Below are 15,902 nucleotides of genomic sequence, written 5' to 3'. Positions count from 1 at the left end.
AGGAAGGTGAAGGCTTTTTCTGACTCCTTTGGGTAGAATAACTTTTGGAGAAAACATGATTCAGTCTGGCTTTGTTTTGTGGGCTGTTCAAGAACATCTTAGTCTAACTAATGATGTGGGGCAATAGCTTGTTCTTTGTCAGACAAGGAATATTTCCAGCCAGATAGCCCCAGCTACCTTTAAATTATTTGATCTAGCAGTTTGACAGCACTGAAGAGTTTAACATGGGCAAAAAAGTGACTGAAGGGTACATATACCTTCACTGATCAAGAAGACCCTTGCAACAGGCCACCTGTGAACATTGTTATGGTTTTTGTCTTCTTAACCTAGCGGACTGCCTCCCCTCTACAGGAGGGAAGCTAATTCTTTATATTTAGGGATGTCTCTTTGCAGAGACTGTTCGAAGGTCAAAGAACTTACATTGTGCATCCTTAGGGCTTCCAAATTGCTTGTATGTTTTCAAGTAAAATGGGTCTAGGGAGACTACAGCAGATGAAAAGAGTTAGCCAGAGACAGTTAAATAAGAGCCTAAGATTTTAAACAGATTTTTACATACACACTTTCTGAACCTCATTTCTAGTATTTGTTCCTTTATGATGATTGCTAGTTTTTCTAAGAGTTCATCCTAGATCTAGCTCGCATCTGAGCTAAGCAGACAGAAATGAATGGAACAGTGCCCTGCTTAACTCTGTTTTTCTGCTACCCCATCAGGTGTAAATGAGTGACTGACTTCAGAAGCACAAACACAGGAGCGATGATGCATTCAGTGCTTGCAGCTATGAAGCCCTGGGGCCTTCTCAGCTCGTAGATCAAGCAGCCATCAAACCACATCACAGCGCAAATTTATGTCCCTCTCCTCTTTCCCAACTGTCTGACCTTCATAAAATCCACCAATACTCCTACTTCAAATTCCCCAGAGACACACTATTACCAGACATAGACAGACAGACAGACAGACATCAGTCAGTGAAGTACAGCTCATAAGTAACTCACTAAAGTGTCTGCTGGGATGAGGGAGGGAACTGCTACGGGTGTATTGTTCCAGTCCCATCATTTCCCAAAACACTGAATGAAATAATAAGTTGTTTATAATAATGCATGACATCACGGCAATGCTACAGAGCTGCACTTGAGAAACAGCTTTGAACCCTGTGACCTTCCCTCAAGTGAGAAAGTCTTTGGGGAGGCCACGGGTTGCAGAAAGCCCTAGTCTTCCTCTGGTTCTCTAGAAGACTTTTTCATTCCAGAATTAAAAACATGGCAAGGACCACATGCACTTGCACTCTTGAACCACGTGTTTTCTTTTCCCTTAGAGTTGATCACTCTGGCTTAAAGCTAAAGATACCCTCTTGCCAAGGAGTGACGGGAGTGATACACCAATCATTCCACGGTAGATTTTTGAAATAAAATGAACCATGTCCAAGCACTTGATCCATTCTCTTCCAACAAGCTACAGGAGGAAAAATATTCATCCCTTATCTGTGTCACACCATGTTCACATTACATAATTATCCACTCTGTTTGCCTCTACCTACCTGCTTAAAAGTACCTGGCCTTACAGGTTCACCACTTTGATTTTGATACGCTCTTTCTTTGCCATAATACCACAGATAAATCCCTTTGTGCTATGCACCTTCCTCTGAAGGTACACTGCCTAGTGTACCTTCATTATTTCTAAGCAATAGAGAGCATCTGCTGACCAGTTAACCTCTTGTATTTTCCCATTTTACAGTGTAGTAAAAATGAAAGCAATCCAAAGTTTAGAAGGGGGAAAATCAAAAGCCAAAACAAATGAGAACTGATCCTGCTCTCCTGAGAGAAGATCTACTTCAGAGATGTAATCTAATGCACCTTCTATCTTGTTCTTTCCCCTAGGCAGCTTCTTCCAAAGAAAGGAATAGTATCTTCAGCATCAGTGCGGGTGTCTTATGTCTGGGGGACTAATCACTCCCAGGACTGAGCCCTGATAATGACTTAAGCTGCTCTGAGTACAAAACTCCATGCATGGAAGACAAAGGCCTTGCTTTGTTGCCCCAAAAAGGGAAGAAGGTTTCAAGGCTTGCTGAAAACAACATTCAATCAGCTGTACCCATCTAGACACTGTTGTCTTTAGTGTCCCAGATGGTCCCAGCTGTTGGCATACGCAGTGACAATGACATTCATTTCTTTTACATATACATCCCATGCGAGTCCAATTTTTCAGCTGCCTGCTGATGGGAAGTGAAATTCACCCAGAGAAAAGCTGTCCTTGAGGCCTACAGGATCCCAAAGCTCGTGGAAAAAGCCTCAGTGGGGAGGATTAGTCGTAGGATCACTTCTGGCTACTATCTAATTTTATCTGTGTGTCACTGATACCAAACGTCATTCTTTTCATTATGAGAACCCCTCGACAAACAGGACTAAAAATAAAAAGCAAGAGCTCAGAGTTGGCACAAACTGTGCTACATGGACTCCAATTTGTATAGCAGGAACTATAATCACTCTGAGACGTGCCCAAGCCCTCGGGCATCCCACGGGATTTCAGTCACTTGTTTACAAGGTGTTCTGATTTGCAGCTGTTTGACTACTGTGGCATTTCAAGAGGGGGCGGTTTGAAAGGATGTTGTTACTTTGGACGTTGGGATTGGGAAACGGCGTATTGAAAAATCACACAAGAAACAGGGGAGTGCTGTCTTTGTTCTTCCCTCCTTACATATGAATGACGTCAGTGACAGGGAAAGGAGCTCCAGGAACAGATCCAGAGACCAATGCTCTGGAAGGAATATGCAGGGTACAGGTAAAGCCCCAAAAACAGAGCTATGCCTTAACCTGCCACACCAGAGTGCCCCACATCTGATCTGGGGGGACTAAGCTCTTGAGGTAAGAAGGGAACCATCCAAGCCCATTGCTTTTCCACCTTTTCTAACAAGGTTACCAGCAAATAAATTGATGCTATGCCATGGACACCCCTGAGATCTAGGATAAAGGCCATCACCAGCTCACTTCAAACAGCAGCAGCAGCTGAAATGGATTTGGTCACCGGCTTAAAGTGATTTATCAATTCAGATGGCTCTTTCCATCATTCCCGCTCTCCTGACCTGAACAGTTCCTCTTTCAGAGCTGCATTAAGCTAATACCCACTTTCTTACGGGCCTTCTTGGAATAATGGATTCAGATATGCAGAAGGAATGTAAAAATCTGTCTGTTATCTGGGATGAGTGATTTGCACAATAGTGCCCGTGAGTGTTTGTTTAACACTGTGGACAGCAGAACCCTGCTAAGTGGTAACACGCTGAGAAAGGGAAAGCAAGAAGGGAGGAAAAAATAGCGTGCCTGTTTAAAAACTACGTCCACCGAGCTGTGTGCGTTTCTTGGCTCAGTTAACTGTTCACTTGTTTTTTGTGGGAAACCAGGAAGGACACGTGGAGCTTTTCCCAGGCTTTAGTGTTATTCTCTTGTTTCCAGCATTGGGTTTTTTATGCATTAATTGACAGTAACTCATGTAGAAGGTCTAGTGCCAAGAGGATATTTACCTTGCAAACATTTAATCTGGTGCCCCTCTCTGCTCTTCTGTGACTTTTTCAAGCGATGACTGACTGGAGGCGCCATGTGCACTTGAAGAAGCATCACTCCTGCCAACAGCCCTCTGCCTGCCCAGTGTGTGCCAGAAACCTGACTGCACTTTCTTGGAAGGGAGCAGCCTTCCCCTCACTTCCTGAAGGTGAAAGAGGGCTCAGCCTAGAATGTAAAGCATAAAAAGGTAAAGAATCTGTTAGATTCTACTATGACAAATCAGTGTTTTTCTAGCGAGATTAAACCCCACCCTATGTTTGATTCTGAGTGACACTGATCAGTTTAGCACCAGCAACTTCTCCTCTGGTGTCATGAGTGACTTCTCTTTAAGCAAGCACCCAGAGAAGCACTCCTTGCTTTCTCTAGGCAAAGTTGAAGGAAAGATCTGCATTTGCATTGCACATGCCATCAAAGATCTCAAAGTACACGACTTATCCTAGACCACATGGGAAATCTGTATCAAAGCTGGGGTCAGAAATTCTGACTCTCCCTCCTTTGCTCCAGCCAGGCTGACTTTTCCTCACGGTCAGCTATGACTGTTGCCATCAGAAGCATGCTACACTGCCACCACCTTGCCACACATACCAGTTTTAGACTCCCTGGTTTTTACCCATAGCTGTGGAAAATTGTCTGCAGAAGAGGCTGCTTAGAAAGGAAGTTGAAGATTGCTGAAGTCTATTCTAATCCACAGTCTATATTTATGCAGCCCTTGTCACAGCAGAGCAGAGAAAATGTCACTGGAACAGTTTTCTTTTTGCCAACAGGCAAGAGGTTTAAAAAGAGGCAGTATAACCTCTATTTGATGATGTGTTTCTACAAATGTTTAACTTGCTATTTCATTTAAAAATCATCTTTAATGTTGATTTATATTCCTGGCAGTGAAGTCAGGAGGTTGGCAATCCCATTCCATTTCAGTCTGTGCTCTGACTGAGGCAATAACACAGATCAAAGAGAAGGAGTCTTGCAGCACTCACATTTTATCATGCTGAATGTTTTCAAGTTCTCACTCTGATATTCATGGGCAGATTATGTAACTACTAGATTTATACTTCTGAAGGCCAAATAGTAAAGACTGAAATGTTGTATCATTAAGAGGAAGTATTTGGAAATAATTGAATTGAAACAAGGAACAACATATCAAGCAAGCACTTGACAAAAACAGCAATGCTTTCCTGGAGATGTCGTCTTGCTCCAGTCTTTATAGGGTCAGCCATTTGTTTTCATGCCACAGAATATAAAATTAACTGCATGTTATTATACATTTTAAGTCCTGTTTTCCATCTAAATATGTCAAGCTGACATTTTTATTGCCTTAGTAATTGCTAAACATTCAAGGACTTGAATTCCATCATTAACAGTTTACCTACTTGATGGAAGAGGAGTAAGTCACAGACCCCAGGTGGTTGGGGCTCTGAGCAATCTGGTCTAGAGGAAGGTGTCCCTGCCCACGGCAGCAGGGTTAGAAGGATGTGATCTTTTAAGGTCCCTTCCAACCTAAACTACCCTATGATTCCATGCAGTAGAGCAGGACCCAGATGTGCTGCTGGCCGGAAGGCCCAGGCTGTGGTGCCATCAGGGCCGGGCACGGCCCTCTCTGCACTGGCCTGGCTGCCGTGAGCCACCACCAGACACCTGGACAGGCTGGGGGCACAGGGCTGGCTCGATCTGCGTGGGGAGCTCACAGAATCACAGAATTGTTACCGTTGGAAGGAGCTTTTGGAGATCATCCAGTTCAACCCCCTTGCCAAGGCAGGGTCACCTAGAGCAGGTGACACATCCAAGTGGGTTTTGAATGTCTTCAGGGAGGGATATTTCACTAACTCCCTGGGCAGCTTTTTCTACTTCACCACCCTTTGCCACCCTCAGTGCAAAGTCCTTCTTCATGTTGAGGTGGAACTTATTGTACTTTAGTTTATGTCCATTACTCCTTGCCTTGTCGCTGGACATCCACTGAAAAGAGTCTGGCACCATCCTCTTGGCAAACGCTTCTGAGGTATTTATATGTATTAATGAGATCCCCTCTCAGTCTTCTCTGGACTAAATAGGCCAAGCTCCCACAGTCTCTCCTCGTAAGAGAGATGCTCCAGACCCTAATGACCTTTGTGGCCCTCCACTGGACCCTGTCCAGGAGCTCCATGTCTCTCTTGTACTGAGGAGCCCAGAACTGTACACAGCGCTCCAAATGCGGCCTCACTGGGGCTGAGTAGGGGGGCAGGATCACCTCCCTCAATCTGCCACCCACACTCTTCTCGATGCACCCCAGGATACTACTGGGCCTCCTGGCCGCCAGAACTCGGCCCTCTCTTCGCGGGGCTCGGCTGCCCAGCCACGGCACAGTATCGGACACGGCCAGCGCTGCCAGGCCCGCCCCGGCGGGCGGGAACGCTCCGCCCCGGCCCGGCCCCGGCCCGGCCCCGGCCCCGCGCCCCGGACGCGGTTCGGGCGGGCGGAAGGGGCGGGGGAAGCCGGGGCGGCTCGGGGGGCACCGGTGCGATGTTACTGACGGTGGCGGCCCGTGAGTGGCCCGTGGGGGGCGGAGCGGGGCCGGGGCTGGGGCCGGGGCCGGGGCCGGGCGGGGGCGGCCGTGGGGGCGGGCGGGCGGCCCGGCGGCGGCGCGGCCTGCGTTGTCCTTCCCCGCCCTGCCCCTCCCTCGGCGAGCCCCGGGCGAGGCTCAGGGTGACCTAGGCGGGACTTGCGCAGACACAATGTAGATTAGCGTTTCTAAAAAATACTTAGCGCGGTTTTGCATTTATGATGTAGATTTATGATTACTTTAAATGCGGTGAGCTGACATAGAAATAATTCAGCCTGTTTCATGCTGTGTGGTGGGTTAACTCGGGGGGACCGAAAACCAGCCTTGTGAGAAGGTCAGGCTCTCCTGAGAACAGCCCTGGTTCACCCCCTGGCCAAGCAAACCTTTGCCTTGGCACCACGGCAGGAACTGAAGCGGGAGTGGGTGTGAGCAAGTCGGGGAGAGTGGGTCTGCAGTTTTCACCAGCAGTGTTGTCCATACCTGCCCTAACTTCGCATTCACCTAGAGAACTCATACTAAGCACTGAAGCAGAAAACTTGCTGAAAACATGTGGAGGTTGCAGCAAGTCCGGCCTGTCATTCTGGGCGCTACTTCTGCACAGACACCTACAAAGGTGGTATGATGGCAGAAGGAGCAGGCAACTGACAGCTCATGGACGGATGAGCAGTGTTTATTGTGACAGTAAATCTCTTTCCACTATCTATCTGCAGCTTTTGCAAAGTCAGGCAGTGGAAAACTTTTAATCTTTATATGTAACATATAAAGGAAGCAAGATAAAGTGATAACTGTTTGTTCTGTTTTTTCTTTTCTTCATGCTGCAAAAAAACCACCAGAGGCCAAGAGCAAAGCTAAGTAAGTGATATTTTCCTAACCGGTTTTGGGTTTTGGGTACCACCCTGTATCTTTACAGAATGTTAGGCTTCTCTAAATTTTTTTAATATATCTGAGAGAATTACAGACCTTGAGTCTAGCTGCCTCCTCTCTGTCTTTCTGCATGTGTGTCTTCTCACAGGTAGGTATAGAATGGTGTGAAACTCATCCCTCAGTTCTGAAATTGCAGCAAAGGCAAGTTTGTCCTGTGGACTGTTGCACCTTGTGCAGGGGGAAGCACATCTCTGTGTGCTCTGTGATTAAAAAGAGGATGTAAATTATCTGCATATTCTTGCTCTTGTTTACCTTTCATACCTCTTTAGCTGAGGAGAGCAGACTGAGCTACAGTGTGGGTCTTTGTTGTCTGTGGGCAGGTTCCGTGAAGCTTTCCCCTAGCCAGTGGGCAGAGCACGTCCTAGGAGTGGACAGGATGCAGGCAGTGCTCTGGGTGTCTTGGTTTGCTCTGTAGTCCAGCTCAGGAGAGATGTTAGTGGGCTCTGGAAGAGAATTAGTCACAGTCCTCTGACCTGTAAAGAAAGCCTGTGGTGTGTTAAGGCTTTGAAAGGAAGGAGTATGTACTTGAAGCACACGAGTACTCTTACAGTGTGGGCGCAAGGAGACAAGACCATGTTGAGAAAATTACTTGCATCCAAAATGCTATTTGTAAGAAAAGTGATACATTTACATGAACACATTCCTGTCTTCCCATTCCCAGAAGTTCCATTCTGTGTGAGTCTATTATCTTTCGTACATTCTCTGTATTTCGGGTTTTTTAAGAATCAGCCCCCAACAGAGCCAGTGCCAACCACTTGCCGGGTTTGAGGAGATTCTTCTCTTACAGAATTTTTGCACAATTGTCAGGGTTTAAAATTAAGAAAGCACTTCCCAAGTATGTACCTGACAGAGGGCACTTCAACTTCTGAGTATTCTGCTGTTCACAAAAACAAACACAGCAAAGCTGGAGGTTTCTGTGAGGTGAAAAAGTAGCTATTCTAAATAGTGTTGGTAATACAGGGATTTCTGCCATACACCCCATTTTATTTTTTTTATCCCAATGTTTCTTTTGCTGTTCTTTGTCGTTCCATATATGCTTCCGGAATATTTTATGTTTATGTATTTATCCTTCTGAGCTTGCTTTGGGTTTCTCCCCGTGCCCCAGTGACTTTCCATTATTGTTTTCTGCCTCTGCTCCCAGTTACATTTCTTCATTGGGGAGTGATTTTTTTGAACAAGGTGTGTTCAGAGTGGGCTTGGCCTCAGATGTGTAGAGCACAAGATTTCAAGGCCTGGTCAAACTGATACCACTGATTCCCCCAGAAAGAGGAAACTGCACAGAGGCTTTGAGGAAGTGGGTGAGGTATAGGGAAGGAGTCTTTGTGGTTACTGGGGCTTCACAGCACACCTGCAGTAGTGCATAGGAGAGGACAATAACTGGGGATAATCCTAAGTATATGCTTGGTCAGTTAAGCTGCAAGAATCCAGTGGTTTTTTGTTTATTTTGAACTCAATATTAAATTAGATTGCAAAACTGAAAAGGAAGATCTCAAGGAAGTACACTAGTCAGAGTTGCACAAGTGAGGAACAACAGGTTAATTTTGACTGGGTATTTTGTATTAGAAACAGGGAAAAGCAGGGAAATGGAAACTGAACTGAAAGCCCACATGGAGAGATGTGTCCATCTCTTTACTGCAGTGGAAGAGAAAGATGTAATTTACAGAAAAAGGGTTTTACCTTTCTTTTGAGACTTTGGAAGATGCCCTGTGCCTGGGAAGTTGCATGGATCTCAGCATACTTCCAGGCTGGAGGTGTGGGCAGCTTTTTCAGTCTCCTGACGTGCCCTGCTCCTGGGACACTGCAGTTGCTGCCAGCCCACCCCTCCCCACAGACCGAGAGCCCTGCAGTGGGGAAGGGGGTTCCTGTGGCTGGGTTAACATCAAGCTCTGTATCTGGTGGGACGGATGGTGCCAAGGGGACCTGCTTCTCCTTTTGCACATCTCTTGTTTCAGCCTATCTGCTCAGCTTCCTCTCTGCATGTGGAAGTGATAGTCTTGATACAGTGTTCTCTACAGCCTGAACATCTTGAACTACCATCATCCTTCCTCTCTTGCCATTATCTTTTAAGCCATAATGACCCAACTGCATGCTGATTTTTCTCATTTCTTTTCTTCCGTCATGTTTTTATTCCTCTTGCCACACTGTTTTGTGGAGGAGCTCCTTCTCTCTGGGCTTGTATCCTGCTCAGGAGTTGTTTACTTAAACTTGATGCTGGAGCTTATGGTTTATAGTGGGCCGTTAGTCTGGCTTGTAAGTTTAGTATTGATGCTCCCATCCCGAACATCCCCGAAGTTGAAATGGATTTCAACTTCCATTGAAGTAATGTGATTGTGCTAAATTGTTTATGCTAAAACCTTGTCCATTTGCCTGTGCCCCGGTACAGGCTGTAGCTGAGTGCCTGTGCGTTGACACAGAGATCTCCCTTGTGACTTTAGATATGTTCTGGTGAAGATGAGAAGTACCGCGGAGACGGGCTACTGTTTCAACATCAGGAGACCCCGACTACAGGAAAAACTGGTCTTACTGAAATATGATCCCATTGGTAAGAGCTTGGGAAAGAAGTCTGTGCTTTCTATAAGCTTCTCTGACTGTGTGGGGCAAAAGATTTGAATGTAACAGGATTTTTCCCATCTAAGCAGAATATGTCATAACATGTTTCATACTCAGATGACTGTACACTTGCTGTTCTTCATGACGTTCCAGTGGGAAGTAAGCATTACCCTCATTTTACAGATTGTGGCAGGGAAACAATGTAATGACTTGCCTGACACATCAGAGACTTTGATGACAGCCATGCCACATGTCACTGGCAAAGCCAAGTGACACAGGAGTTCTTTCATTCTGTTTCTTTGTGTGGTTTGCTAGACTGTGCTACCTCCAACAAGCAGTCACGAAGTGTGCATCAACAGAAGCATTCTGTTAAGTTGCCATGGGTGCTCTGAACAATAAATTTTAACCATCACTGACAAAAATGGACTTTTTCTTTTAAAGAAGTAAACACAGTTTCTTCCTCCTCCACAAACAATGCTGCTCTCCAGATGACAGTTAGTGGGTTCCTTTATATTCCTCTGGTCCTTGCAAATTTTCTCAGCTTAAGAATCTGATTTGTTGGGGGGGTTATAGCACGTGCAAACTGCCATTTGCTCACCCAGCTTTTTAAAAGTTGACTAAGAGTTCAAATTTCTGTAGTTAACATTAAAAAGCTGAATTTAGTGTTAAAAAGGTTAATTTGGGTAAACTAAGAATTTGAACCAGACCATGCATGGTGGAGGTAATACAAAAAAGGGCTTATTTAAAGCTATAAACTAAAGGAATGTATTAAGCAGCTCCAAGTAGATAATATAATGCATAGCCAGCAGTTATGTGGTTCATGCTTATTTTTTCTCATAATTTTATGTGCTTCTTAGATTACTATCTTTTCATTCTTAGAATTAATAGTACAGGAGTTTTATGACAGGTGAGAGAAACCACCAGAGAAGCAATATGCTCTCATCAAAGCTGACAGAGGTTGTGGCTTTCCTTTTGAATTCCATACAAAAGGGAAATCAGAACTCTCTTGGACTATTTTCTCGAATAAGAAAAATTCAAATTACTGCATTGAAGCATTGTGCAAAGTGATCCTCCAGAAGCTTTGCAACTTGTAGGAAAGTGAAGAGCTCAGACAGAACATGTAGTAGGTTTCTGAAGTAAGCTCTGATCTTTGTAGCCTGTAGTAGAACACAAGTGAGAAATAGATGTGAGAAAGTGCTGCATGTGTGAAGGGAAGTAAATTTGAGTCTGGATAACAACTCACATCAGGAATATGTTAGGAAGCATTTTCACTTGGCACGCATTTTCACCTTATGTTTTGTACTTCTCAGAAACCTGGGACCTCCACAGAATGAAGCTTTTTAGTGAAGTAGTGGCAGGAGTGCCCAAGTTTCACTACCTCCTAGGTGCAGCAACAGAATGTGTTACTAAGCTGCAGTATTTCTTAAAACGAAACTTTTATGTGGAAGAAGAGATTTTGTTACTGTGTGGATTGCTCTTGCATAGCTTTCAAAGGAATTCGTAAAATGAAGTTGAATCAAACGGTGCTTTTCTAATGACACTATAAAGCTTTTCTTTAATGTATTTTGTAATTTGGGGGTTTTAGTAATATATTGACTATGCTTAACCTGTAGCTGAAGTGCCAAATGACTTTGCCAATATCTGCATCAGGTGCTAGGGGCGGGGCCAGTTTATGCCCCTGTGGAGAGATCCACAGGACACTCGGTTAACTTCTCAGGCAGACTGTGAGATCAGCTATATCCGGCTCATCAACTGTAGTTGTTTGGGCTCTGGAGTTGAAGAGTAGTAGAAAGCAGTAAGAACCTATTTTTGTCCCTATATGGAGCAGCTGTGACTCAGACTAGTCACACAGAGCAGCTGTTGAATGCTTTCAGTGATTCCAATCCTGATACTTATTCTCACAGAAGTGGACCTCTTAGGAACTAAAAATTACATGAGGTAAAGTGAAAGCACTACTAAACTCCTTCAGGAGTTGGTTAACAGCGGTGCTGTGCCAGTCGGTTGCTCCACACTCATTTAAGCAATGAAAGCAGCCAGGAGAAAAGGGACGTGGGCTCGTTGAATTGAATTTTAACACTTCAGGCTTCTTGACAGATTTTTTTTCTTCCCCTATAGCCAAACAACGTGTCCTCTTCACAGAGAGGAAAAAAATCCGCTCAATGTGAACAATGACTGGACTTGATTTATGCATGAGGAGAGGATGGTCTGGGGGGAAGGACGGGGTGAACGCTGATTCAGAAATCCAGCAACATGGGCTGAAAAGAGAGGAAATGAACTGGGATCACCGTCTCCTGTGATTTGAAGGCCATTGTGAATAAAACAATGTAGAGAGAGAAAATTCTTAATGTCTGGACATAGATCATCACAGTAACATTTATTTATCTTGAGTTATTTTTACAGTACTCAATTAAAAAAATTAAATAGCAAATCCCATTGTCTGTGTTTTCCATTGTGAAAGAGGCTGTAATCTTCAAAGGAACTATTGTTTTATAAAGCAATAAAAATTAACATTTTCCACAGCAGGAATTCAATGGCAGGATTGCAAGTTTTTCTAACCTACCAGCCGCAGATGTGACAGTAGTGACCACAAGCTGGTGTCATTCATTGGAGGGGTAATGTTTGCACCAGCTCCTTCTGAGGAAAAAAGCAATGGGAACCTAGTCATGTAAGATGAGGTTTTGGATAAGCTATGACCACGGTTAAAAGGGCTATATTATTTTCAGCCAGGTTAGTAGGATGGATTTTTCCCTCCTGGGTTTTTGTCAGACGTGAAGAAAGCAGACAGAGTACTTCTCTGATCATTTTGGAAGCTTTCCTTCCTTAATTAGCTTGCCTATGTTTAGAGCAATATGGCTAGAAACATTTTTCAAAGTCTACCTCCAGTAGCAGTCTTGTCCTCTCTTCAGTTGGAGGGACCTTCCTCCACAATCCAGAGTATGGGGAGGTGCAGTGCTGCATCTGAGGTGAGTGGGCATAGACATGCCCGGGCTTGATGGACGGTGCTTTGTTGTGAGCCACATGCTGGCCTTGGTGTCTGCAGCTGAGTACTGAAGCTGCAGTCTTAAAGCTAACACTCTGCTTCATGTGCTGCCATTGCCCCTCAGAAGTTCTGATACGATCAGTAAAAATACTGCCAGGAGCCCAATACCCTCTGGGTGTTTTGCTTTAAACTTCATGTAGCTCAGTACAGTGCCTTGTGTGGTACAGCCACAGGCCCAAAGGCTGTGTGGGGCCAGAGAGACCTGCTGTGCTGTGTCTGAAAGACCCACCACCCTCACCCCATCTTACTACTGTAGAACAGGAGCACAGGATTCCTGAAATAAGAAGCAAAGAGACTTTTCTGGCGTTTCCAGTCAGCAGATGAGAACCTCCTTGCCGTCAGGAGAATAATGCTGTCTGGTATGAGATAAAATCAGCACAGTGATCTAGACAATCAATTAGAAAAGGTCCTGAGGCAAGTCCTTCCTGTAAGGATATGAAGATTGTGTCCCCGAAGCCTGGACGCTTACTGATGCGACGCAGTTAGACTTCCTGATCATTTCCTCCATGGATAACTTGGGATAGTAAGCCAGGTAGAATGCCAGTGCTCCCACAAAACTGTCTCCAGCTCCCTAGAATAAAATAACAAACAAGCTTAAATGTATTTGCACAGGGAAACAATTCAGATGTCTTTACCGGAAAGACAGAAGTTGCAGCAGTGATTGCAGGAGTCAGGACATTGTTCAGGGGTTGAATTCAATTCACTTTTCTATGCCTAGGCAATTCTGCAAAATTAAACTAATGCCACAATACTACCCTTGTACCCAGCTGCCAAGTCAAGGTGCGCATTTACAATATGGCTTAAAACTTAAAGAAAAATAAAAGCAAGTGTACTACAGTTCAGCAAGATGCTGTTATAAACACTGCTTTCAAAACTTCCTGTTGTTGGAGTGTCTGATTTTGATTTCTCAACCTGGATGTTTCATTAAAGCTATTTTTCTCTCATTTAACTTCTGTTTTTCATAAAGGTCAGTGGTAGAAGGGGCAGAGAAAAGGGGAAAAGAATGGCCTGTGGTGTCCGTTGCAGAATGATACATTTTGATGCTTCCAGAACTTAGCTGTTTTGTTCACTAAAAAGGTCCCATTAACAAAGGTCTGTGCTGTGTCTGTCACATAAACCACCCTTATTTCTGGGGGCAAGCTTTGCCACCTGAGATTGACCATGGGGGCGGAGGACAGTGACATTCCCTTGGACCTCTGGCAGCTGTGGCCCTCTTAAGGATCATCTCTAGGCCGTGCCTTGCCTGCCCCTTGGGAGCCTTTGGGAGGCAGGGAGTAGGGAGCAGGGAGCATGCTTGCACCACATGGGCACCAACCAGCCCTGGCTTGGCTCTGACCCTCTTGCCCGGATACCACTGGTTCTGCTCTGGGCAGCAGGGAATGACAGCTGTTTGCCTCCCAAGGGCCTTTTAACAATAACTGTTGTTTTGCCATGTTCAGTGCTATGCAGTGACCCCAACAACTGGCAAAACTCAACTTGATTGATTATCATTTTTAACTTGATTTGCTCATTTTGATCCACAGTGTCCTTCCCCCCTCCTCCCCTAAAATTGGCTTGGTTTCTAAGACCAGACTGATACCAATTCTTCCTAGTACCATAAAACTAGTCCTAAGATCCCTTTTTTTTTTAATCATACTTTTATACCAGCAAAAGCATTACACTGGACACGCTAGAAGTATCTTATTTCATTCCAGAACCAGCATATGGACTATCTCCCCTGAGAGGTTTTGCCTCTGTAGTTGTAATAAATAGGCCCCAAGAGTCATGGGACAAGAGCAAAGGGCCTGGACAAAAACTTAGTTAAAACAGCTGAGCAAAATTTCTAATGGAACTTAAGGCTACAAAATAATTTTCCAGTTTTGAGTACAGTGGTTCTCAGCCTTAAACTCCTACTTACCCTAAAATCAGCTGCATATGATATTCTGGCAAAACAATGCCACTTCCACAGAAATGTGTTCGTAACATTACAAGCAGCTGACAGGGCAGAGCAGTGTAACCACTGCAAGGGAACCCTAAAGCAGTGAGTGCAGGATAGGGGTGCCTACCCCATGCCTGGCCTCTCCTTGCCCAGCCCTTCCACAGTGGCTGTTTGCATTGGTGTTCCCAGTCAGGAAACTCCCTGCTTAACACTTGCTTAGCCTGGAGTTTGGATACTCTCTTTTATTGGGGTACAGCGAAGAGCATTGCCTGGCAAATGACAAGTTAACAAGTGAAGCTGCACCCTGGCCTGCAGCTGTAGCAGCACCTGTTTCAACAGTTCTGTATTCCTGAACATAACAGGGGCAGGTGAAGGTTTTTATCAATTTCTGTTGGGCCTTTGTCTCCCTTCTGGTTTCCGGAGTGCTCCCACAATGGCAGGTGGAGCAAGAGCAGGTGACCGCTAGTTAAGCATTGCCAGTGTCTTTTGTCTGATGCATAATACAAAAATCTCCAGCCCATCTGAGAGTTTGTAATCTAATCAGTGCATGATTAATTATTAAAGCTATTTTGGTACTGTTGTTACAGACAGAAGTAGAATTTCTGCTGTAGCTCTACCAGGAAGAATTCGTCATTTTTACATCAAATATCTCTCATACAGTGATCACTGGGAAATGGAAGTGGCCAAATATTTTAATGAGGAATACTCAGAATATCTGGTGTCGAATAGCATAAATTATTACTCGACAGCAGCATAGAGCAGAATACTATCTTTTTGATTATTTTTTTTTTAATAATTGCCGCACTGTTGGCTATTGGAGCCAAAAAAAAAAAAAAAAAAAGACAACTGCCTGTCACCCAGGCCTTAGTATGACAGTGAAATGGAATGCAAGTTCTCCCTGCAATGTTACTGTGCCTCTCTGCATGTGGGTGATGCTCTCAGGTTGTGAAAGGGCCGTAGATCTCCCTTTTGGTGGGAATGAATAATGATAAATAACTCCCAAAGCAAAAAACTAGGAGAACAGCAGACTTCCATGCAGAATGGAAAAAGGCCTCCTAGCATTTTTTTACAAGATGGAAAATTACAGGATGATTGGAGAATATACAAAAGGATTTGATGCCCGTAAACTTTTACTGAAATCCTTACTTCTCATACATAATTGAAGTAGTCAGTAACTCTAAAGCTCAGCTCCTACTGACCCCAAGGGTATAATAAATTCAGATGTTGGTAAGTAAACGTTTTGTGAGGGGGGTGTTTTCAATACAGGAGCTGCTGCACAGAGAACAGCATCGTGCATCAGACCGATTATGTAGATACCCTGTTCAGCCTTGCTTCTGGTCTGTGCAGACGTGACTGGTCAAACATGACTTAAAGAGCAATAGCAG

The 15,902-nt window shown here is 44.6% G+C and overlaps 2 protein-coding genes across 3 annotated transcripts in view; one reads left to right on the top strand and one right to left on the bottom strand.

Moving 5' to 3' along the window:
* Positions 1–6,013: 6,013 nt before the first annotated feature.
* Positions 6,014–11,987, top strand: MRPL33 (mitochondrial ribosomal protein L33). Its single transcript, XM_027887080.1, has 4 exons — positions 6,014–6,067; positions 6,919–6,937; positions 9,445–9,551; positions 11,675–11,987. The coding sequence occupies exons 1-4, from the start codon at positions 6,046–6,048 to the stop codon at positions 11,722–11,724; spliced, it is 198 nt and encodes a 65-aa protein (XP_027742881.1). The 5' UTR covers positions 6,014–6,045; the 3' UTR covers positions 11,725–11,987.
* RBKS (ribokinase) overlaps positions 11,915–15,902 on the bottom strand; it is a 69,847-nt gene continuing 65,859 nt past the window's right edge. For both annotated transcript variants that reach the window (XM_027887078.1, XM_027887079.1), the window contains one exon: positions 11,915–13,170. In XM_027887078.1, the coding sequence (XP_027742879.1) occupies positions 12,997–13,170 (174 nt within the window). In that variant the 3' untranslated portion in view covers positions 11,915–12,996. The remainder of the gene's footprint in view (positions 13,171–15,902) is intronic.

Source organism: Empidonax traillii, unplaced genomic scaffold (genome assembly GCF_003031625.1).
Source record: "Empidonax traillii isolate 1590-97213 ecotype Southwest subspecies unplaced genomic scaffold, ASM303162v1 scaffold202:size1011777, whole genome shotgun sequence".
In the NCBI taxonomy this organism is placed as follows: Eukaryota; Metazoa; Chordata; class Aves; order Passeriformes; family Tyrannidae; genus Empidonax; species Empidonax traillii.
Note: the sequence above shows the minus strand (reverse complement) of the source record. Positions and strands in the feature narration are given on the sequence as shown.

Excerpts from the sequence above, each read along its gene's own strand:
- MRPL33 (XM_027887080.1), top strand. The coding sequence starts at position 6,046 with ATGTTACTGACGGTGGCGGCCC. Across the intron at positions 9,552-11,674 it reads ACTGAAATATGATCCCATTG|CCAAACAACGTGTCCTCTTC; the intron begins GTAAGAGCTTGG and ends CTTCCCCTATAG.